The sequence below is a fragment of the Bufo bufo genome, chromosome 7 (genome assembly GCF_905171765.1).
Source record: "Bufo bufo chromosome 7, aBufBuf1.1, whole genome shotgun sequence".
Classification (NCBI taxonomy): Eukaryota; Metazoa; Chordata; class Amphibia; order Anura; family Bufonidae; genus Bufo; species Bufo bufo.
The window spans coordinates 204772494-204798730 of record NC_053395.1 but is presented as its reverse complement, the minus strand read 5'-3'; the positions used below and the strand labels follow the sequence as shown (position 1 = coordinate 204798730).

Genomic DNA, 26237 nt, shown 5'->3' with positions numbered 1-26237 from the left:
TAATAAAATAATAAAATAAATGATAAAATATAAAAATAAAATTAATTACATTTTTATCATTAAAAATGAGGCATAAATGCAGTGAATAGTGCTCAATAAACGTAATGAGAATGTGACTTTTTAGGATTGGAAGGGTAGGAATAAAGGGTCTCTAATGGGTCGATCTATATTTTAATTATAGTAGAGTTATTTGCATGAGATAAGTGGCATCTCCATGGTAACCACACAAAAATACTCTGGGGAATTTTTTGTTTTATGGTCAAGTGTTGTCATATTGTCATGTGCTTTAAATATAGCTCTCCTCTGATTTTTCCTTTGTTAGAAAATAGGGAACATGTTTGTGTCTTTTTATTATTATTATAATTTTTTTTTTTTTTTAATAATTGGCCTTGGAGATTTGTGACCGATTTTCCTATGTTCTAATTTTTTTTCTATAAATGTAACAGAATGTAATATGACTTTAACATCTCAATATGGCTCTGATTATTATTAATGATAAAAAGAAAAATGTATTTAAATTATTATTATAATTATTAGTAATATTAGTTGATTGTTTTATGTATTATTATGAGTAATAATAATAATAAAAATAATAACAACACATTATTAATAATAGGTTATTATTTTGTGCTGCTATTATTATTACTACTACTACTATTATTACCATCATTAATAATATATAATAAAAATATTATAAATTTTAATAAAGGGGGTTATCTGGGACTCTAAATTTGATGACCTATCCTTAAAGTGTAACTGTAATTTTTTATTTATTTGCTAGTTTATTAGCTAGCCATGTATATCCGAGTCCCCTGTCCCTTTCCACTGGTCCCTTAAGAGACTGTTGCTATGGCTTGTCTGTCTTCTCTTTAGTATAAACAGAATACAGAGGGGCATTGCATGCCTGCATTAGGTTTCAGAGTGAGGAGGCGTGTCTCTCAGTAATCCAATCTGATTGGCTGGCAGGAAGCTAGTGTGTATGTGAAGTGAGGGAACGAAGTTTTGGCCTCAGAACTGGCAGAGGAGCCATCTTGAGAACATCCTCATATTGTAGAGATTGTTAAAACAAAAATCAAGGAAAACAGTGGTATGTGAAGAAACTTCAGATTGCTTTCTGTATAATGCTGCAGCAGTAACATACGTTAAAATAGATTTTTTAATTTTTTTATGAAAAAATGACAGTTACACTTTAATGTAGGCCATCAAAATTAGATCAGTGGTGATCTGACTCTCAGCACCCCAGCCAATCAGCCGATTGAAGGGCTTTTGTACTCCGACAGTTGCCAAACCCCGTTGATTGTTTACCAGGCACAGCTCCACACCTTCATTAGTGGCCTTGCCTGGTATCACAGTTTACTACAACTTTATTCCTTTTTAAGCCATTATTATAAGTATAGAGCTGTGCCTGGAAAACTAAGGGCATGCGACTTTTCTGGAGCTTAATGGCTGCCTCAAACAGCTGATTGGCGTGGTTGCTAAAAGTCAGACCACCATTCATCTAATATTGATGGCCTTATCTTTAGGATATACCATCAGTTTTAAGGTCCCCAATGATCCCTTTAATGATAATAATAATAGATAACACTAACTGTATTCAGATTGAGGCACCGACTTAAAGGGATTGTCTAAATTATGAAAAAAGGTTTCCCCCTACACAGGAATTTTAATAAAATAAGATAATACCATATACTCACCTACTTCACTCCTTCCCCTCCCTGCTGCAGCTCCAATCCTCCCCACTGGCCTTTGGCTGTAGTAGTATTGTGCCCATATACTCCAAATGACTGCTGCAGCCAATCACTGGCCTCAGAGGTCATGTGCTGGATACCGCTGAAGCCAGCAGCATCACTACAGCCAAGACGGTGATGTCATGGCTGCACCAACAAGGGGGATTGGAGCCGCGGTGCTGGAATAGGTGAATGTGTGTTACTATATTAATGTATGACCATTCCTGCCTGATGGGACTTTTCAACTCCCTTAATTTTACGTATTGTGATTATCGCACTTTGTGATTACGGTAGACTATGTGGCAGTGCATAAAATTGTATGCACTTGCTGTTCCATCACAAAACTAAATCCAGCAATGTTTGATTCTTTGCATTTGCAAAATCCTGGCTTCTTGAAACAACATTCAAGGTGCGGCCCCATAGGGCGGATACGTTACAGATTTTCTGCAACAGAACTGCATGCGGAAAATCCGCAGCTTATTACCTCAGCAGTGATGTGAATGAGATTTCAAAAAATCTCATCCAGATGCTGAAGAAAATGTCCGCAATGGAAACCTGCAGTATGGATTGAATCTCTTTGCAATGCACTGGGTGGAATTAGCTGAAAATTTTATGTGACTAATGCAGATTTTGCAGCAAATTTCCAGCGTAAAAATACAACCCAGATGGACGTACCCTTACAGATGCGTTTTCATGTACCCCCTCCATAGGTCAGCGTCAGTGGTGATAATAGGCAATGATCTGGGTGTGTTATGTCATCGACCTTTTTAATCTTCCTGAGTATATATATACACTGCTCAAAAAAATAAAGGGAACACTTAAACAACACAATGTAACTCCAAGTCAATCACACTTCTGTGAAATCAAACTGTCCACTTAGGAAGCAACACTGAGGGACAATCAATTTCACATGCTGTTGTGCAAATGGGATAGACAACAGGTGGAAATTATAGGCAATTAGCAAGACACCCCCAATAAAGGAGTGGTTCTGCAGGTGGTGACAACAGACCACTTCTCAGTTTCTATGCTTCCTGGCTGATGTTTTGGTCACTTTTGAATGCTGGCGGTGCTTTCACTCTAGTGGTAGCATGAGACGGAGTCTACAACCCACACAAGTGGCTCAGGTAGTGCAGCTTATCCAGGATGGCACATCAATGCGAGCTGTGGCAAGAAGGTTTGCTGTGTCTGTCAGCGTAGTGTCCAGAGCATGGAGGCGCTACCAGGAGACAGGCCAGTACATCAGGAGATGTGGAGGAGGCCGTAGGAGGGCAACAACCCAGCAGCAGGACCGCTACCTCCGCCTTTGTGCAAGGAGGAACAGGAGGAGCACTGCCAGAGCCCTGCAAAATGATCTCCAGCAGGCCACAAATGTGCATGTGTCTGCTCAAACGGTCAGAAACAGACTCCATGAGGGTGATATGAGGGCCCGACGTCCACAGGTGGGGGTTGTGCTTACAGCCCAACACCGTGCAGGACGTTTGGCATTTGCCAGAGAACACCAAGATTGGCAAATTCGCCACTGGCGCCCTGTGCTTTTCACAGATGAAAGCAGGTTCACACTGAGCACATGTGACAGACGTGACAGAGTCTTGAGACGCCGTGGAGAACGTTCTGCTGCCTGCAACATCCTCCAGCATGACCGGTTTGGCATTGGGTCAGTAATGGTGTGGGGTGGCATTTCTTTGGAGGGCCGCACAGCCCTCCATGTGCTCGCCAGAGGTAGCCAGACTGCCATTAGGTACCGAGATGAGATCCTCAGACCCCTTGTGAGACCATATTCTGGTGCGGTTGGCCCTGGGTTCCTCCTAATGCAAGACAATGCTAGACCTCATGTGGCTGGAGTGTGTCAGCAGTTCCTGCAAGACGAAGGCATTGATGCTATGGACTGGCCCGCCCGTTCCCCAGACCTGAATCCAATTGAGCACATCTGGGACATCATGTCTCGCTCTATCCACCAACGTCACGTTGCACCACAGACTGTCCAGGAGTTGGCAGATGCTTTAGTCCAGGTCTGGGAGGAGATCCCTCAGGAGACCGTCCACCACCTCATCAGGAGCATGCACAGGCGTTGTAGGAAGGTCATACAGGCACATGGAGGCCACACACACTACTGAGCCTCATTTTGACTTGTTTTAAGGACATTACATCAAAGTTGGATCAGCCTGTAGTGTGTTTTTCCACTTTAATTTTGTGTGACTCCAAATCCAGACATCCATGGGTTGAAAAATTAGATTTCCATTTTTTTATTTTTGTGTGATTTTGTTGTCAGCACATTCAACTATGTAAAGAACAAAGTATTTCAGAAGAATATTTAATTAATTCAGATCTAGGATGTTATTTTTGTGTTCCCTTTATTTTTTTGAGCAGTGTATTTTTAAATGGAGCTATCCTTGTGGCGTTATTTGCTCCTCCAGTCGTATATTGACATTTCTTTGTGCTGTTATTGCTTTTCTTTTCGTCCTTCAAGGTTTGTGGTGAAAAACAACGCTTCGAGAAGCTCATGGAACATTTCAGGAACGAAGACAACAATATAGATTTCATGGTAATGTTCTCAATATTCACCTTAATGTATATATAAAAAAAGACCCTAAGGCCCCGGGCAGACGAGCGTAAGCGGATTGGGTCCAGATGCGTTGCGGATGTGTTCAGTGAAAAATGCGCGATTTCGCAAGCAAGTTCATTCAGTTTTGCCTTCGATCGCGTTCAGTTGTTCAGTTTTTATCGCGCCTGCAATGCGATTTAATGCGTTTTGCACGCGCGTGATAAAAAAACTGAAGGTATACAAACAACATCTCTTAGCAACCATCCATGAAAAACGCACTTGCTTGCGGATGCGATATGATTTTTACGCATCCCCCGTTCACTTCTATGGGGCCAGCATTGCTTGAAAAACGCAGAATATTGAACATGCTGCGATTTTCACGCAACGCACAAGTGATGCTTGAAAAACAACGCTTGTGTGCACAGCCCCATTGAAATGAATGGGTCCAGATTCAGTGCGGGCGCAATGCGTTCGCATCACGCATTGCACGCACGCGGAATATTCGCTCGTGTGAAAGGGGCCTAAATTACCTAGAAATATAAATCCCGCAGACGTCTTGAAGTTTATTAATATTTTTTTAATGGTTTCACTGACTCTTTAACGGGTTTCCTAGCGTTTTTCTTTACTGCAGACCAATTCTCTGGATAGGCCAACAGTATCTGACTGGTGGTGGTCCGACACTTGGGACCCGATCAGCTATTTGAGAAGGCAGTAGCGCTGCGGCCTTCTCCAGCTTTTCCTAGGTCATATGAAGTCCTGTTCATCGGTCATGTGGTCTAGGCACAGCACAGCCCCATTGAATTAAATGGGGCTGAGCTGGGATACCAATCACAGTCACCATACAATGTACGGAGCTGTACTTGGTGAGCAGGTGCTACTGCCTTCTCAAACAACTGATCGGCAGGGGTCCCAGGTGTCGGACCCCCTCCAATCAGATACTGATGACCTAACCAGAGGGTAGGTCATCATTAAAAAAAAACTCTCAGAAAACCCCTTTAATTGATGACTGTTTCTTAGAATAGGCCATCGGTGTAGGATTGTTACGAATCTGACCCCTACCGAACGAAGGGAGCGCAGCTGGACCGCCATTGTGTATCCTGTCACTACGACTTACTCCCTTCACTCTGTTCCCTGCTCACCAAATGTAGGCTAGCATAAACCTGAGAACGGACGGAAGGGCAGGAGCAGATTATACAGGATGAGTTTGTTGCCATGGAGATGCATTGGTCTGCATAAGAGCTGTAGACTCAAAAAATAGGGACATTTTTCATTAAAATTTACTGCATGCTTCATTTTAGAAATAAAAAAAATTTTGGTTGCAAAGGTAGCTATAAAGTGATATAAAGAGGTGGATTTTTAGAGACTGGGAATACTGGGCGATGACTGGTGTTGGAGCCGCAGTGGCTGCCGTATTGTTTGTCACTTATTTTTTGCAAAAAGAGATTTTGACAATTGTTACAAATATGTTTCACATTTTTTCCGGGGGTGTCCTTTGCCCTTTAACAGATACCAGTGGGCCAATAATTTCCATGATCTTTAGGGTCCAAAGTAAACACCCTTGTCAAATCAACCATACATCAAAAATTGTGACTACCTAAAAGAAATAAACCCCCTCCGCGGTGTATACGGCGCCAGCGTGACTTGCTATAATACATGTATATGATGTAATAGGCTTCCCAGGATGAATTATGTATCAGTATTAATAGAAATGAATAATTCAGATCATAGGAAGGCGTTTGCTTCCTGTCTATTAAGTATAAGAAACATAACTGGGATTAAGTTCTAACTTACGGTAATCCATCAAAAACTAGGCAAAGGTGACGGCAGCCATTACAGCTCCGATAGGGGACGTCACCCCACTTTTCACAGACCCTTAGGCCTCTTTCACACGGGCGTCACGTTTTGGCTTAGGATGCGTCCCGGGTGCATTGCGGCAAACCCGCGCGAGTAGGTACGCAATTTCAGTCAGTTTTGACTGCGATTGCGTTCCGTTGTTCAGTTTTTATCGCGCGGGTGCAATGCTTTTTGCACGTGCGTGATAAAAAACTGAATGTGGTACCCAGACCCGAACTTCTTCACAGAAGTTCGAGTTTGGGTTCAAGGTTGTGTAGATTGTATTATTTCCCCCTATAACATGGTTATAAGGGAAAATAATAGCATTCTGAATACAGAATGCATAGTACAATAGCGCTGGAGGGGTTAAAAATATATATATATATTTAACTCTCCTTAATACACTTGTTCGCGCAGCCCGGCTTCTCTTCTTTCTTCAGGACCTGGGTAAAGGACCTTTGATGACATCACTGCGCTCATCACATCGTCCATCACATGATCCATCACCATGGTGATGGATCATGTGACGGACCATGTGATGAGCGCAGTTACGTCACCACAGGTCCTTTTCCTCAAAGAAGAAGAAAGAAGAGAAGCCGGGCTGCGCGAATTTTACCCCTCCAGCCCAATTTTACTAAGCATTCTGTATTAAGAATGCTATTATTTTCCCTTATAACCATGTTATAAGGGAAAATAATAAAGATCGGGTCCCCATCCGGATCGTCTCCTACCAACCGGGTGTGAAAATCGAACCGCATCCGCACTTGCTTGCAGATGCTTGCAATTTTCACGCAGCCCCATTCACTTCTATGGGGCCTGCGTTGCGTGAAAAACGCACAAAATAGAACATGCTGCGATTTTCACGCAACGCACAAGTGATGCGTGAAAATCACCGCTCATGTGCACAGCCCCATAGAAATGAATGGGTCCGGATTCAGTGCGGGTGCAATGCGTTCACCTCACGCATTGCACCCGCGCGGAAAACTTGCCCGTGTAAAAGAGGCCTTAATGGCATATAAATCCACACTGCGTTGTAGATATTTCCTCTCTTCTACTATCCTGCTCGTCGTGTCAGTCTTCACTGTAGAACCTGGAAGCTCAGGATGAGCAGGGTTCTGGGTTCACTTCTAGATAAAAGCGTGCTGCACTGCGGGAAGGTATCAGTTGTCTTTTAGGTTTTGCTTTGGCATTTCTTTTTTCTTCAAAAAATGCCATAGAGACCTCTAGCATTTTTTCCATACTACATGCGGGTTTTATTCCATTTTGTAGTAACTATGTGAACAATGTTTTTTTTTTTTTACTGCCATTTTTATCCCTATAGAGAAGGAGATGTCAAAATGCCAGAAAAAAAAATGCCAAAAGTTTCAACATACTGCATTAAAAAAATGCCAGACACCCCAAAAAAGCCATCTATGTAACAAAAATGTCATCAGCAAAAAAAAAAAATACTTGTGTGTCGTATTTCCCATAGACCTTCAGCTAAAATTTGGAGTTGCTGTTTTTACTGCAAAAACACACCAAAAGCAAAAGTACAAAAAACACCAATAAAAAAATGCATAAAGTACTATTTAAAACCTACTGTGTGTGTGAACCCACGCGTAAAAGGATTTTCCAGTTTGCATCAACATCTTTTGAAATAATCCTTTATGAAGGTCATTGTAATTTTGTAATGTATTTCTTTTACTTTTTCTTTATTGCCCTTACCTTCTGTTCTGGGCTGTGGTCACATGACCATGTCCATGCAGCTCCTTCCTGTTTCCTGTGATGTTATGCCCATGGGCGGGGCAGTTACAGGGGAGTGCCTATGTAACTAGCTGGGTGGGAGGAGCTAGCTGGGTGTTGTTAGGGGCGGTGCTAGAGCTGTGGTAGAGGAAGGAGAAGTGCATCATGGGTTTGGTTGGATACAGGAACAGGAAGTGCTACATACAGGATGGAAACAAACCAGAGGGATTAGTTTACATTGGGGAACCTGGTCAGGAGAGGCCAAACTGAAAAAAGGATGGGGAAGATGTACAAGAGGTGAGCCGCTACATGAGCTTATCTATTATAAACCATAGAAATCCCGGAAAACCCCTTTAGGGTTTTCCGGGATGTCTTTTTAAGTGTTTTGCGGCCTGTTTTTCCCGGATCAGTTTTTCCGTTTTTTTCTATTCAGTAGTGTTTCCGGTTCCGTTCCGTTTTTCCGTATGGCATATACAGTATACAGTAATTAAATAGAAAAAATTGGGCTGGGCATAAAATTTTCAATAGATAGTTCCGCAAAAACGGATACGGAAGACATACGGAGTACATTCCGTATGTGTTTCGTTTTTTTTGTGGACCCATTGGCTTGAATGGAGCCACGGAACGTGATTTGCGGGCAATAATAGGACATGCTATCTTTCAACGGAATGGAAAAACGGAAATACGGAAATGGAATGCATACGGAATACATTCAGTTTTTTTTGCGGAACCATTGAAATGAATGGTTCCGTATACGGACCGTATATGGAACGCAAAAAACGGCCCGTATACGGAATTCAAAAAAACGTTCGTTTGAACGAGTCCTTAAGGAGTTGTTCAAGATAAAAAAATTCAGTTTTTCTTCCCAGGAACAGGGTCATTCCTGTCCACGAGATCTGCAATGGCATCCACCAGCCATGGGTAGGAGTGGTGCTGTTTTTGTAAAAACAAAAAAACTTTTTTCTGATCTCTGAAAATCCCTTTAAAAATCCAAGCTAGCTCTTGTGATAGCTTTAGAATTGTGCTTCGGGCCTGAACCACCTGGCTGCCGAATAACAATAGCTTAAGAATTAATGATTTGTCTGTGAGGAATAGTCGTTAACGTCAGAAGAATCCGTTACCTCGAGATGAACTTCACTTCTTCCGGAATTTTATGAAAAAAAAGGTAATTACATCAAATCATCAGAAGCATCAAGAATGCTGCGCCACGTCTTATAAACTGGGGTCAATATCGTCCTTACATAACCCGCGCTGAAGCCTGTCCGTTTAACCCTTCATGGACCATAACTATGAAGTACACCTTAACTAGACATTTCCAAGTGTTCCTTTATCCTCAAAATTCCTTCTGAGTAGATTAATTGATTCTCAGGAGAAGCTTGGCTGATGAAAATTCAGATACGACCTTGTCTTTATTCACTGCCCGACACGATTTAAAGGGATTATCCCACAATTAACATGTATCTCAGTCATGTCACTCATGTTACTGGTTTCGTATTTACTCGAAGGATGCTCCATTTTTTCACATTTCATAATATGTGATATACTGTATATCAGAGTTTTTTTTTAAAGAAGAGCCGAAAATCTTCCTTTCACTCGACCACATCATTAAATGACTGCCTACAGCTGCCACTAGAGGGAGTGTTGTAGCTTACCGCATACAGATTTATTATTGAGTTCAATGTATGGATCTGTATACATTAAGCTTCCCCTAGTTGAAGTTGAAAGCAGCCAAAATGTATGCCTATGCAGGGAATGTGGAGTTCTGCATCCGAAAGTTTTAGCTCTGACCCTTGTAAAGATATGAAAATCAGTACAAGAGCTTTAAAGCAAAGTATCCATATAGTTACTCAGCATGTTTTATGGAGTATTTTTTCAAGACAGGGGTTTTTCTTTAAGGGGTAAAATTCAGACTTGATTCAGATCGTACCCCATGTCCCTACTCCAACGATACACTAAATTTTCTCCTGTTGAATTTGACAAGTTCCAGTGTCTAAGGGTCCATACACACTACAGACATTGCGTCGTCTGCAGGGTATGGTTGGCTTTCCTGCTGTATACATCATTCAGAGCTCAAATTTGGGTCTTTTTGGCCTCTGTCGGCCAGGAATATGAATAGAATATTGTAGTCAACTACTCTATTCTGCACAGAGGCAGCCACTAAAAATAATTTCCCATGTATTATACTTTTTATTCAACATCGGAGCCTATGGGTGACATACCGTATGCCACTGTATGCAACCTACGGTGATATATGAAGCAACGTCCTACCAGCATACACCTCTAATGTAGTGTGAATGCACCCCAAGGCTACTTTCATACTAGCGTTTTCAATTCCGTCATAGGATCTCAATAGCGGAGGAAAATGGGGACAAAACTGAACTGAATGAAACAGAATGCGCCAAAATGCATTCCGTTCTGTTTGGTTGCGTCCCAAACAAGCAGCATTTTTCTGTCGGCGATGTGGTGCAGAGCAAGACGGATCCGTCCTGGCACACAATGTAAGGGCTCATGCACACGAACGTATTTTCTTTCCGTGTCCGTTCCGTTTTGGTTTTTTTTGCGGACCGTATGCAGAACCATTCCCTTCAAGGAGTCCAAAAAAAAAAAAACGGAAGTTACTCCGTGTGCATTCCGTTTCCGTATGTCTGTGTTTCCGTTCCGCAAAAAAATAGAACATGTCCTATTATTTTTCGCATTACGGACAAGGATAGTACTGTTCTATTAGGGTCCAGCTATTTCGTTCAGAAAAATACGGAATATACACGGATGTAATCCGTATTTTTTGCGGATCCGTTTTTTTGCAGACCGCAAAATACATACGGTCGTGTGCATGATCCCTAAGACAATGGTGACGGATCCGTATTCTCTGACACAATAGAAAACGGATCTGTCCCCCATTGACTTTCAATGGTGTTCATGACGGGTCTATAGAAGACATAATACAACCATATCTGTTCATGACGGATGCATGCGGTTGTATTATGGTAACGGAAGCGGTTTTTTTTTGCAGATCCATGACGGATGCATGCGGTTGTATTATTGTAACTATAGCGTTTTTGCAGATCCATGACGGATCCACAAAAAACACTAGTGTGAAAGTAGCCTAATCTGTATTACTACAATGGCATACATCAAAGGCAACATTCGGACACATACCTGTAATGTAGTGTGAATGCCCCCAAATCTGAAAAAATTTATGTAATTTAAAGAGGAGCCAGCACCGCCCCTGACATGTCTGTTTTAGTAACTCCATGCATCCCCCATGCAATAGCAATTCTCATTTGTTCTTATGACTCTATGTTGTGCCATTCCGTTATTATTTCTTTATTATTTATGAATAAATTGCTAGCAGTTTGCAATGAAGGTCCAGCTGTGTGTTACCAGCAGGGGGGGAGGTCCCTGCACAGTCTGACACTATCCAATCAGTGCAGGGACACGCCCCTAATTGGTAACATCCATTTAGACTTTTATTGAAAATCGCTGTCAATCTACCGTATACCTAACCTCTAGTAGGAATAATAAAGGAATGGCACAACATAGAGTCCTAAGAATAGAATTATTAGTGCCTGGGAAATGTAAGTAGTAGAATGTCAGGAGAGGTGACCGGTCCTTTTCAAAGGGGTTGTCTAGGGTTATAAAAAGATGGCTGACTTCTTATAGAAACGGCGCTGGACCTGTGCATAGTCGTCTCTGGTATTTCAGCCGAGCTCCATTGCAGTGAGTGGGGCTGAGCTGCAGTAACACAGATAACCTGGGGGCTGTTTTTTTTAAAGAAAGCAGCCATGTTTTTATACCCGAGATAATAACCCGTTTTATGTCTGATTATCTCCCCCAGATGATGGCAGAGGTGTCCAGCACTAAGAAGGTGACAACCGGTGATAGCACCAATATTTTCAGTAGTAAATGGCACTTCTGTTCCCCCACCGATACAGAAACGAGTGAAGGAACCTCATGCAAAACATCACGGTTCAAATGTTTTTAATAGCCCCCTATGTGGTATGCATGCATGGATGGATGTGGATTGCGGTCATATGCAGATACCTACCTGGTGGTATTACTAGAACCGTCTTAAAGCGACAGTACAGAATTACTTTATGTATGGCAACATTCACAGCCTGTGACCAAAGTTAAAATTAGTTCCAGTGTGGCATGTAGTAGTGTACAAAGAAAAGCAACGGTATGAGGTCCTAGGGCAGTAACGATGGGTGGAGGGTCCGCGGGAGTATTGTATCCACTAATAGAGCTTTCTGCACAGTTTGCAGAATGTCTAATTAATTAACCCTTTTAATACTGTCTGTGCCTTATTGCAGGTTGCATGCATGCAGTTCATTAACATCGTTGTGCATTCAGTAGAAGACATGAATTTTAGAGTCCATCTTCAGTTCGAGTTTACCAAATTAGCATTGGATGAATACCTGGATGTAAGTATATTTTATGATATCTGGATTTCTTGAAGGCATCTACTTTGTTGGCCACATATTGTATTGAACGGTCTCGTATTGGTTGCATCATTTGGAGTCCTATCGAGTAGAATAAGATCTAATTGAAAATCTTATGTGTGTGTCGGTGCGATTGGACTGTCCCACAATGTCTCCTGCTGGAGGAACCAATGCAGGGTCAGGTTGGATTTTAGCCTGTTTGTTTCCTCTTTAGATAAGTGGCATCAAATGTGTCTGGAGGCCACTTGTCCTACTTCCCCTATTGAAATATACATACTTTTCCGTGTTATCCAATCATGCATTCTTATAGGGGGGTGGCGTGGAGAGGTGTTGCCTGGCATGTCCACCTATCTATAATTTTTTTGCTCTGACTTGTGAAATCTGTTCTGTGGTCTTTCTGCTTTACAGAAACTGAAACACACGGAAAGCGACAAACTTCAGGTCCAGATTCAGGCTTATCTGGATAATGTGTTTGACGTGGGGGCTCTTCTGGAAGATGCGGAGACCAAGAATGCCGCACTGGAAAGAGTTGAGGAACTGGAAGAAAACATTTCTCATGTAAGTAAAAGCTTGAGATACCTCAGGGTAGAACTCCAGGGTGACATTATTCGCTGATCAGACTCAACGTTATCGTAACTCAAACCTCAGATCTTTCCAGGAGGAAAAAAGTCACAAGAGACTGGCGGTGATCACAGTTTTTATGCGTTTTTTGCTTCAACAAGTTTTTTTCACCTATGTTTATTGTCCCTCCTCCTGAGTCATCAAAAATATTACTGCCCCCTATGTACAAGAATATAACTACTATAATACTGCTCCTATGTACAAGAATATAACTACTATAATACTGCCTCCTATGTCCAAGAATATAACTACTATAATACTGCCTCCTATGTACAAAAATATAACTAGTATAATACTGCTCCAATGTACAAGAATATAACTAGTATAATACTGCTCCTATGTACAAGAATATAACTACTATAATACTGCCTCCTATGTACAAAAATATAACTAGTATAATACTGCTCCAATGTACAAGAATATAACTAGTATAATGCTTCTTCCTATGTACAAGAATATAACTACTATAATACTGCTCCTATGTACAAGAATATACCTACTATAATACTGCCTCTTATGTACAAGACTATAATTACTATAATACTGCTCCTATGTACAAGAATATAACTACTATGGGGGCGGAGCCTGACAGCCGACCAGGAGAGACGCATGTGAGAGAGCTCCTCTCCATGTGAGTCAGCTAACTAGTAAATTTCGCTAACTAGCCTTACAATAATGGGCAAAGTGGGTAGATTTATCCCCAGTGATAACCCAGAACCCATCAGACCGATCAGAAATCCACAAGAAATGGATAAATTTCTAAACAAGAGACCTCCGGCCGCAAGTGCCGCCAAGATGGCGCCGCCAGAGCAAGAAGAACGGCTGCTGGATACGGAAGGAGCGGATGGCGTTTCATCAGATACAAACACCCGGTCCAAGATTAATTCGTCGGCACCCATCTCACGCCAGTTTATACAGCAGGCATTGACCTCAGCACTGGCCCCAGTAATACAAGATCTCACGGAGATCAAGAGCGATGTTAAACACATTGGGCACCGGGTGGAAAAGTTAGAACAAGATCAGGCGGCCATACTAACTTTTGCCCATACTATGGGAGAAAACAGTGCAGCACTGGCCTCTTCGCTGGATAATGCCTATGCACTTATAGAGGACCAGGAAAACCGTAGCCGCCGGAAAAACATCAGGCTACGAGGTCTCCCTGAGCTGGTACCTCATGAAGCACTACCTGAGGCGGCTGCCGCCATTTTCTCTGGCCTACTAGGAGCAGAGCGGGCTGAGGAGATCTGTGTGGAGCGAATCCACAGGGCACTGAGGCCAAGACCAAAAGATACTGACCCACCGAGGGACGTGGTGTGCGGGCTGCTGCGATATGTTGACACAGCGGCTGTCCTTAAAGCGGCCAGAGATCAGAAAGAACCGATCTATGAAGGAGCCAAGATCATGTTATTTCAAGACCTGGCACCCTCGACGCTGAGCAAGCGGAGAATCCTGAGACCGCTCACAGATCATCTAAGGGCAATCAAACTGCCCTACAAGTGGCTCTTTCCATTCGGATTAACCTTTTCCTCTGAGGGCAAGAGGTGTACAATCCGTACTCCAGCGGACTTACCAGCGGCATGGTCCCTTCTCCAGACAACCCCCCTGGACATACCATCATGGCTTCCGTCAGCCGACACAGGGGTTCCACTGCCAGAATTGCCTGTTGAGCAGAGGTGGAGCAGAGCAGCAACTAAAAGAAAATCCAACATCAGGCCCTGAAGAGGCGAGCATTGTTCATAGGCACCCTCTATGTGCTTAGATGGTGGCCGATAGAAGCGGGAAAACCGGACTAGGCCGCATTATGGACGCCCTAGTGTACCGTTCTGCAAGTATTATTTGGAACTGTAAATGATCGCTTTGTTCACAGCTTATTACGAGCCGCTCAGCCGCCGCCTTGCGATCGGGGACCCCCAGGGGCCCTGATCGTGATGCTGCGGATGGGCCGCTCCATGGTGAGTTGATCAGCTCAGATGATTCATGAACGCAGCGGTAGATTACCTCTCTCATGTTTAGAGTCAGAGTACACAACTTCTCTTATACATACTCACTGCATATAACTGAGTTTGGTGTTCAAAGATATGTTAATCCGTTTTATAACAAATGCATTGCGGTATAACATAGATAGGATAGGGCATGGTTTAAGGGCCGGTTAGGCTAGGTTGTTATGCCGATTATGTTCTTTGAAAACGCTAGTTGTGACTCATGGGATTGGCTGGCTTACTCCCCCCATCTTGCCATGTACCTTCAATCTCACATGGCACACACCAGGGATTTAGTGGCGCAATCCTGGTGTAAGCGCCTTAGAACAGGCTGGCTTGGGCCATTCGCGCTTTGCCTTTTTCTGATGGGCTGCGCGTTAGGCACAAGTCACCCGACAAACGTGTTGGAGATTTACTCCACTTATCAAATGTTCTCAATGTTTTGTATGTTATTCCGTTTCCCTGGACACACATATGGATATGATCCTTTGCTCGCTCTAATGCAACCACTCAGAATATACCATGGCATTGATTAAGTGTACATCATTCAATGTGAGAGGGTTTAACACCCCGCAGAAGAGGTCACAAGTCATAAGGATGATGAAAAAATTGCACACTGACATCTGTTTTCTGCAAGAATTGCACTTAAAGTCAGGGCGTGTGCCCACGCTCCCCAGAACACATTTCCAGCATTGGTTCACTAGTGAATGGAGCAGGGCGGCTAGGGGAGTAGGCATCGCCATATCAAAAAAAGTCCCTTTCCAATTGATTTGTAAACAAGAAGACCCAGAAGGGCGCTATGTATTCGTGAAGGGATCAATTGGTACCCAGGTAGTGACACTTGCCAGTTTATATTCCCCTAACAGGGGACAAGCAAAATGGCTTATCAATACTCTAAAAAAATTTGCCTCCTTTGCAGAAGGAATAAGAATATTAGGTGGGGATCTCAATATGACACTAAACCCCTTAGTAGATGCATCTGATGGCACCTCACAATTAACTCAGGCGGTCTTAGGCAGGGTAAATAACTACCTCGCAGACGCCAACCTGGTGGATGCATGGAGACTGCTCCACCCTGTCGAGAAGGATTTTTCTTTCTTCTCAGCCCCGCATAACACTTACAAGAGGCTGGACTATGTCCTGATCTCTGGCAGCTGTGTGGACGGGCTGGAGCGGTCCACCATTGAATCCATCACGGTTTCTGACCATGCCCCAGTGACTATTTCACTCCAGTTCCCAACATTGCCAATACATTCTAGACAATGGCGTTTAAACGAGACACTGCTAGACAAACAGTCTGATCGAGACAATCTTAGTCAGAAACTGATTTGGTTTTTCAGGGAGAATTGCACAGAAGGAATGCCGCTCACAACTGTATGGGAGACGCACAAACAGGTAATAAGGGGGGAGCTCATTGCGCTAGGCAGCAGAGTCAAAAAGAGCAGACAGGAGCACTTAAATAATCTACTTAAACAAATTGCGGATATTGAATCGCTTCATAAGCGGTCTAGAGCTATAGATGCCAGAGATAAACTAAGTACCCTACGTAAACAGCTGACAGATCACCTAAACATAAGCTATGCGAAGACATACCAGTACTCGCAGTTCCGCTTTTACTCCCATGGAGACAAGGGCACTAAACTCATGTCCTCTTTGCTTAAACAAAAGAAGGATTCCATGTTTATAGCAGGTATTGATACCAGAGATGGCACTACCCTACACAAAACGTCAGATATAGCCACTGAGTTCCAAAAATTTTATAAGGATCTATATGGTCTTCCAGAAGAAATAGCAGGATCCACCGCAGGAAGAGACACTCTGATAGATAACTTTTTAAGCCATTTGCAGCTACCCACCTTAACCGAGGTGGAAGGCCAGGCTTTATTGTCGCCTGTTACAGAGGAAGAGGTCACCAAAATATTAGGCTCCATGCCATTGGGGAAAAGCCCGGGCCCAGACGGCTTCCCAGTGGGCTATTATAAAAAATTCTCGAAAGAGCTAGCTCCCCACTTGGCTGCCTGGTGCAATGAGCTTCTGAAAGGTTCCCAGTTACATAAGCAGTCCCTTGAGGCCACAGTTACTATCCTCCCCAAACCTGGGAAAGATCCTAAGTTATGTGGCAGCTATAGGCCAATTTCGTTGTTAAACGTCGACGTGAAGGTCTGGGCGAAACTTTTAGCAACCAGAATTAGTGCTCTTCTCCCTAAACTCATAAACCCTGAACAGACAGGTTTTGTACCTGGCAGGGAAGGCAGTCACAACTCGTGTAGAATCCTATCCATCATGCAGTTAGCTATTAAAAATAAAATTCCCCTGGTCCTGCTGGGTATAGACGCGGAGAAGGCCTTTGACCGGGTGAATTGGACATATATGATGAGGACTTTACAAAAGTTTGGCTTTCCTCAGCAGTTTAGAAATGCTATCATGTCACTGTATGGCGACCCTAGCGCCCGGATCAGAGTTAATGGCACCCTGTCGCCTCCCTTCCCCATAAGGAACGGGACGAGGCAGGGTTGCCCCTTATCACCTGCTTTGTACATTCTAGTAATGGAAACATTGCTACAAGCTATTAGGGAGCACCCAGATATCAAGGGTATTAAACTGGAGAATAGCCCCACTGAGCATCTTAATGCAGCATATGCAGATGACCTCTTGGTCATGGTGTCCAACCCGGTCGAGGCCTTCCCGCGTCTGTTATCCCTGTTCGAGCAGTATGGACAGGTGTCCAACTTCAAAGTGAACCACACAAAGTCAGAGGCAATGAATGTGTCCGCACCAGCCAATCAGATCAGTCTACTTAAATCTAACACTCCCTTTATATGGCAAACGTCTCATCTGTCCTACCTGGGTATCAAAATTCCCCATAAATTGGATAGAATATTCCAACTAAATTATGCTGCATTACTGAAAGATATCCAACAGCAGTTACACCCCCTACGGATCCCGTACGTATCGTGGATGGGTCGGAAGAACATGTTGAAAGCATTTATCATGCCTAGACTATTATATGCCATGCAGATGCTGCCTGTCTTTCTCCCCTCTTCCTTCTTTACGCAAATCAGACGACTCTTTAGCACGTTCCTTTGGGGGGGGAGGGGAGCGAGACTGGCACATCGCACGCTGATCTTAAGGAAGGTTCAAGGAGGTATGACTTTACCTGATGCACAATTATACTATAAAGCCATACACCTGAAGAGGTGGTTACATATTCACGCCCCTTGGTCCAATATCTTAAGCAAAGAAATAGAGATCGCACAACTTGATAGGAAACAGAGAGCCGGTTTATGGGGCCTGAACTCCTCTTCACTACACTCACATGTGTTGCTTAAAGGCACAGTAGGTGTTGTTAGACAACTAAATAAGGATAAAAGCCTGCTCCCTGCTCCGTCATCATTGATGCCAGCCGACCTTGCTCCATTCCTAGTTAGACCCAAGGCAGATAAGGTACCACCAATATGGAACAAAATGCACTCTTACACTATAGATGAATTTCTAGATGGGGCATCAAGTGCTCTTCATGACCAACACCCTATAAACAACGTTCTATCATCTTGTAACTTTCTAGATACCATTGAACTTAATTCTGTGAGTAAACCATTACTAAAAGACAGACAGAGCAAAACGGAAACCACTTGGTTTGAGAAGCTGATGCTTTTAGAGTCGCCCCCTAACAAACTAATATCCAAACTATACTTGGCACTTAATGTCCAGAGCCCGATTGGGATACCACATTATTTAAAAACTTGGGCCACAGAACTAGATACAGACTTTTCAGAAACCGATATTTTGCGTATCCACGCACACTCCCACGGATTCTCCAGATGCGTGAGAGTGCAAGAGCACTTATATAAACTATTAACTCAATGGTATCACACCCCAAAACAATTATTCACTAAGGGGCTAAGTAGTTCTGACCTTTGCTGGAGATGTGGGGTGGAGAGTGGATCACAAACACATATATTTTGGTCATGTTCAAAAATACGAGAGTATTGGGAAGGAGTATCTGAAGTAATAGACAAAGTTATGAATAGACATGTCCAGCTATCGCCAGAATTGGTGCTTCTCTGGCTTCCCACTTCAGGTCTGTCTCCATCTAAATCAAGCTTACCTACCCATCTAATACAAGCCGCGAGGCTTCTAATTCCACAGAAATGGCTCAGTAAAGATCCACCCACACTCCCACACTGGGAAATAAAAGTAGACCAGATATGTAGAATGGAGGAGCTGGCTGGTTGGGAAGGCAGACGGCATGAGAAATATCTTAAAACCTGGTCTCCGTGGTTGAAATATAGAAACCAGGGAACAGATCCTCAAGTGCGCTAAGATGTTATGGAAGTAGTCTATACGGTTGCCTCATTATACTCTCAATCCATGATCACCAATTCAACTAGGGCTGTTAGAGCGTGTTTAGATAAAACATATATGAAAAGCATTTGAAACATGTGTGTCCAGGAGGGTCTCCTCTGGGGGCCTCATTACCCCAGTTCTCTCCCAGTCCAGGTTAAGGGACTGTTGTTCCTTTTTCCTTCCCCCTGTGTCCCCCTTTTCTGATTGGAACTTTTCCTCCTCCTACGGATGCTGGCGGTAGGAGTAAATAATAGTTCATCTCAGAAAACATGGTTGTCTAGTGTCTGCTGCCATATATACTTCTTAATAAAGCTTGCCTACGTAAGATACAATTAGGCTATGGGGCAAGATACTTCACAGGATCTGGGTAGCCGTAATATCTGTCGTACGACACTTATAATGTTAAATCTTATGACGATATAATCCAATGCACATTATAATGGAATGCATGCTTTACTCAGAGTTAAGTACGCTATAAATGTGATGCCTTTGTCTTGTATGACAAAATGTGAAAATTGGAATGTTCTGATATTGTTTCTACTCTGCTACTTTTTCAATAAAAAGAAATTTGACAAAGAATATAACTACTATAATACTGCCTCCTATGTACAAGAATATAACTACTATAATACTGCCTCCTATGTACAAGAATATAACTACTATAATACTGCTCCTATGTATGAGAATATAACTACTATAATACTGCTCCTATGTACAAGAATATAACTACTATAATACTCCTATGTACAAGGATATAACTACTATAATACTGCTCCTATGTACAAGAATATAACTACTATAATACTGCTTCTATGTACAAGAATATAACTACTATAATACTGCTCCAATGTACAAGAATATAACTACTATAATACTGCTCCTATGTACAAGAATATAACTACTATAATACTGCTCCTATGTACAAGAATATAACTACTATAATACTGCCTCCTATGTACGAGAATATAACTACTATAATACTTCCTCCTATGTACAAGAATATAACTACTATAATACTGTCTTCTATGTACAAGGATATAACTACTATAATACTGCTCCTATGTACAAGAGTATAACTACTATAATACTGCTCCTATGTACAAGAATATAACTACTATAATACTGCCTCCTATATACAAGAATATAACTACTATAATACTGCTCCCATGTACAAGAATATAACTACTATAATACTGCTCCTATGTACAAGAATATAACTACTATAATACTGCTCCTATGTACAAGAATATAACTACTATAATACTGCCTATGTACAAGAATATAACTACTATAATACTGCCTATGTACAAGAATATAACTACTATAATACTGCTCCTATGTACAAGAATATAACTACTATAATACTGCTCCTATGTACAAGAATATAACTACTATAATACTGCCTCCTATGTACAAGAATATAACTACTATAATACTGCCTCCTATGTACAAGAATATATCTACTATAATACTGCTCCTATGTACAAGAATATAACTACTATAATACTCCTATGTACAAGGATATAACTACTATAATACTGCCTCCTATATACAAGAATATAACTACTATAATACTGCTCCCATGTACAAGAATATAACTACTATAATACTGCTCCTATGTACAAGAATATAACTACTATAATACTCCTATGTACAAGGATATAAGTACTATAATACTGCCTCCTATATACAAGAATATAACTACTATAATACTGCTCCTATGTACAAGAATATAACTACTATAATACTCCTATGTACAAGGATATAACTACTATAATACTGCCTCCTATATACAAGAATATAACTACTATAATACTGCTCCCATGTACAAGAATATAACTACTATAATACTGCTCCTATGTACAAGAATATAACTACTATAATACTGCCTCCTATGTACAAGAATATAACTACTATAATACTGCCTATGTACAAGAATATAACTACTATAATACTGCCTATGTACAAGAATATAACTACTATAATACTGCTCCTATGTACAAGAATATAACTACTATAATACTGCTCCTATGTACAAGAATATAACTACTATAATACTGCCTCCTATGTACAAGAATATAACTACTATAATACTGCCTCCTATGTACAAGAATATATCTACTATAATACTGCCTCCTATGTACAAGGATATAACTACTATAATACTGCCTCCTATATACAAGAATATAACTACTATAATACTGCTCCCATGTACAAGAATATAACTACTATAATACTGCTCCTATGTACAAGAATATAACTACTATAATACTCCTATGTACAAGGATATAAGTACTATAATACTGCCTCCTATATACAAGAATATAACTACTATAATACTGCTCCTATGTACAAGAATATAACTACTATAATACTCCTATGTACAAGGATATAACTACTATAATACTGCCTCCTATATACAAGAATATAACTACTATAATACTGCTCCCATGTACAAGAATATAACTACTATAATACTGCTCCTATGTACAAGAATATAACTACTATAATACTGCCTCCTATGTACAAGAATATAACTACTATAATACTGCCTCCTATGTACAAGAATATAACTACTATAATACTGCTCCAATGTACAAGAATATAACTACTATAATACTTACTCCTATGTACAAGAATATAACTACTATAATACTGCCTCCTATGTACAAGAATATAACTACTATAATACTGCCCCTACTGACTAAAATATAATTATTATAAAATGTAATATAAATTATTATATACAGATCATAATTATATATATAAAAAATAAATCAATAGTTTCTCCTAGTGTGCTTGAGGTTGTTTGTATTTACTTCAGCTATTATAGTGTAAAAGTAAAATAATCTTATAGTTTGATGCTTATATTTTTTTTCTATATTCACAGCTTTCTGAAAAGCTACAAGACACCGAAAACGAAGCAATGTCTAAAATTGTAGAACTGGAAAAACAGCTTATGCAAAGACATAAAGAACTGGAAGTTGTGCGGGTACGGTTCTGATTGTCGCCGTATTGCCTATATTACAATAACTGCAGCCATACAATCTGTACTCTCACAGAAACCTAACCTGTCCATATTGTTCTGCTCACACCTGTGACACGGCTATTGTCCAGTGATGTCCAAGTACAATGCTGGTGCTGTTCAGGTCCTACAGTAAGTAGTAGAACCGCTCTATGGTGTTCGACAGTGAACAATTCCTCCGCCATCATGACCTGATCAATTCTCCTCCTCAGTCTGTTGATGCAGTAATTTATAAATGAAATAATCCATCAATAGTCATAAAGACGGCCATACTCATAACGATAACAAGGAGTTCTGCTTTTCTTCAACCTCTTTCCATATGGACTTGGACAAGTATGGCCTCGTGGTCTAGAGAACCTGGCACATCAATGGGCTCCTGCAGTGTGGCTGCACAGGGAATTGACTGTTTCCTGAGCGGTCTCTGGGGGACCTGTTGACGACATTGGACAACCCTTTGACAATATTCTATATGTGTTACTCAAACAGGACCTCCTGCTATCCTGTAGTTATACTGACAAGTGGGCAAATCATGTTTTTTCCAAACTATTAGTGGCTTAGTTCACATTAGTCGGGATACTTTGAACCCCAAGTTGACCATACTGAGAGTTGTAGTTTTAACACTCTCGAACAATTATTGACCGTTTTTAATTTCTACACAGGAAGTCTGTAAAGATGCAAACACCCAGGTGCACACGTTACGGAGGATGGTCAAGGAGAAGGAGGAAGCGATTCAGAGGCAATCCACTCTAGAAAGGAAAATCCACGAGTTGGAGAAACAGGGGACTCTCAAAATTCAAAATAAAGGCGATGGGGACATATCTATTACACCGCTGGTGGCATCAGGGGCTGTTGTGCCGTCAGGTACAGAAGTAGTGGGAGAACCATCATCTGCTACTGGTATCTCACAGTCAGGACCTTCACTTCCCAGTGGAGGTTCATCAAGTGTATCAGGAATTTGCACACGTTCAGCACCAACGCCGCCACCCGCACCACCTTTGCTTTCAGAGCCTGGAGCAGGTAAGTGTAGTCATAATCCTTGATTAGCAAAAGTAAAATTGACAAAAATAGAATTTGCTGATTTGAGATCAACATATTGGGGTTCAGCCTTTCATGGAAGTGTCCATTGTTCAAACGGCTTAAAGAGGTTGTGGCAATTTCTGATTTTATCCTCTATCCATTGGTCAGACTCCACTGATCATGAGGGTCCGGTGCCCCTGAATGGATGGAGCAGCAGGTGGTGTATGCATGCTGCTCTATTCCTTCTCTATGGGTCTGCCCTAAATAGCCGAGCACTGTACTCAGTTATGTCTAGAAGTCCCTCTAGAGAAGGAATGGAGCGGCAATAACCAAGCACTATCTGCTGCTCCATTCATACAGGGGTACCAGATCCCCATTCTCATGATTGGTAGGCGTCCAGTGGTTGGACCCATACCGATCAGATACTTATGCCCTATGCTATGGCAAAACCATTTTAATTGATCTTTGATCAGGCTCTTCGCCCGCCTTAACTTTTTTATTTTTTTCATTGACATGGCAGTATGAGGTCTTGCTTTCTGGGGAGAAATTGAAGGTTTTTTTAGGAGCACATATGAAATCCTATGTCCTGTAATTTATAATGTTTTTGTGGCCTGGATATAGAAAAAAAACGAGATAAAAGGGATGTATCTAGCAACTCATCATCTCATTTCATCATCTCATAGAAGCTCCAGATATATACCGTATTTGGTCAGAAGTGAAATCGTCCTTAGTGATTTTATCTTTAGAATCTTTTGACAATGATTGAGTATCTCCTCCCAGAGTTAGTCATGAATGTTGTCATTTTCACACTGTATCTTCAATATTCTGACAATTTGCTACTGATTTCAGTGGAAAATGGACCTACACCATCTACAATGCCACCGGCTCCACCTCCACCACCTCCACCACCTCCTCCTCCACCACCAGCGCCACCTCTTCCAGGTCCAGCTGTGGAACCACCTGTACCTCCGCCACCTCCTCTACCTGGAACTGCCTCACCAATGGTTATATTTAACTCAGGACTTGCAGGTAACAGACCATCCGACCATAAACTCCCTGTTATATATATGAGGTAGGCAGGGGCGGACTGGGAACTTAAAGTGGCCCTGGAAAAAAATTAAACATGGCCCCATGTTGTAGGCGAATCCAAACTGACAGAAGTCAGGGTAACACAAGTAGGCAGGGCCAGCAATACCTACTGCAGCACAAAATACCACCCCAGCAGAACCAAATATCACAGTGGAGCACAAAATACTGCAACCTCCGTTGATGTATTCAACTATATTCCCTTCCTGAGGACAACAATACAGTTGATTTCGGGAGGGCACCTGCAGCCGCCAGCCAGGTGTATATGTGCATCAGATTGTTATGTACCCAGCTGGTGGCCATGAGTAGGGCTCAGACGGCCCCATGGGCATTGGCCCACTGGGAAATGTCCCTGTAAAGTCTATGGCCACCCCTGGAGGTAGGCTATGTTGGGTGTCTTGATAGTTTTTTTTGCTTGTAGCCATCAGTCTATGGCTTCAGTGGCCAATGATGTACAGTCATTACTACTTTAATACGGTTCTAGTTAAATTCTAAGGTGAGTCTCAATACTAAAAAGCCCCCTAGGGTTTTGATGAAGCAAAGCAAGTCTACTCAAGTATCCTGGGGTCACTTTTTTAAGGACATCTTGGCAGACGTGATCTACCTTAGATTGCTGTACCCAGTAGGACATTCTCCTATGCAGATGTGGCTGGTAATGGGGCACTATGGCTGGCACCGACAATACCCCGCATGTCATTTTTTGGGCTCAAAGTGGGGCATATCTCCTGTGTACGACCCCATTTTAGTTTTTTTTTTTTTTATTGAAGTTAAATATCTGCGGATATTATGTATTATTTAAGCTGCTGCTCAAATGCACAATGTAGATGGAAATGTAGACGAAACAGTAAATTATTACCCCCACAGTACCCTGGACCCTGCGGAACCGAATTTACATCACCATGAATCTGGAACAGTGTGGCCTAATAGTGGGCGATTCAATAGCATCAGTTGGTATTCACTTTTGCATAACACCTATCAGACACAATAAAGAGCAAAATAATAAGGATGGGAATATACTAAATAGAAATAAATGTATATACTACATCTGTCCTCCTGATTTACAGATTTTCTTACAATAATATCATGGTATTAAGAAATTCCAGATAATAGGATCCATATTCTGCTGGTATCTGCAGTTGGACACATCAGAGGTTTCTGGTCTGTTTACCCAGGAAGGTGCCGCTGACTAATAAACGTATCGGCTGCTTTATTCCCACATACTGTAGTTTGGTTTGTTTGCTGAGTGATTAGTTGTGCCGAGTGCAGGAGATAGCGCTGATATCACTTCCTCACTCACAGGATAGGCTTGTACTACCACCAGCTGCTCATAAGGGGCAGATTTATCATCAGGGGAATTTTTGAAGTCTGTGTTGGCCTAATATATACTTCAAATTTATCAGACACACATTTTGATGATTAGAGATGAGCAAAGTTTTCAAAAATTTAATTTGGACGCTTCGACGATTTTTTTCCAAGAAATTTGCTTAGTTCTGAATTAATTTGCCACGAAGCGTGTTACATCAGCTATATCCCGGCCTGTAGGGACAGTGCATCTCAGTGTACATCACTGTGCATTGCAGCAACATGCATAGCTAGTCCTTTCTGGTAGTGAAACAGTTACAGTGACACCCGATAACAGTAGTATTAGGCTACTTTCACACTAGCATTTTAGTTTTCCGGTATTGAGATCCGTCCTAGGGGCTAAACACCGGGATTTTTTTATTTTTATTTTGTCCCCATTCATCGTCAATGGGGAAAAAACTGAACTGTACAGAATGGAATGCTCCAAAATGCATTCCGTTCCGTTTAGTTGCGTTCCCAGACCGGAGAGCAAACCGCAGCATGCTGCGGTTTGCTTTCCGTCCTGGAATGCGGAGCAAGACGGATCTGGCATGACCC

The 26237-nt window shown here is 41.8% G+C and overlaps 1 protein-coding gene across 4 annotated transcripts in view; it reads left to right on the top strand.

The window, feature by feature from the left end:
- Positions 1 to 26237, top strand: part of FMNL2 (formin like 2) — a 228958-nt gene that overhangs the window by 165148 nt on the left and 37573 nt on the right. For all 4 annotated transcript variants that reach the window (XM_040441345.1, XM_040441348.1, XM_040441346.1 and 1 more), the window contains exons 10-15: positions 4195 to 4269; positions 12135 to 12245; positions 12672 to 12821; positions 22101 to 22202; positions 22895 to 23252; positions 24102 to 24281. In XM_040441345.1, coding sequence (XP_040297279.1) covers positions 4195 to 4269; positions 12135 to 12245; positions 12672 to 12821; positions 22101 to 22202; positions 22895 to 23252; positions 24102 to 24281 — 976 coding nt within the window. The remainder of the gene's footprint in view (positions 1 to 4194; positions 4270 to 12134; positions 12246 to 12671; positions 12822 to 22100; positions 22203 to 22894; positions 23253 to 24101; positions 24282 to 26237) is intronic.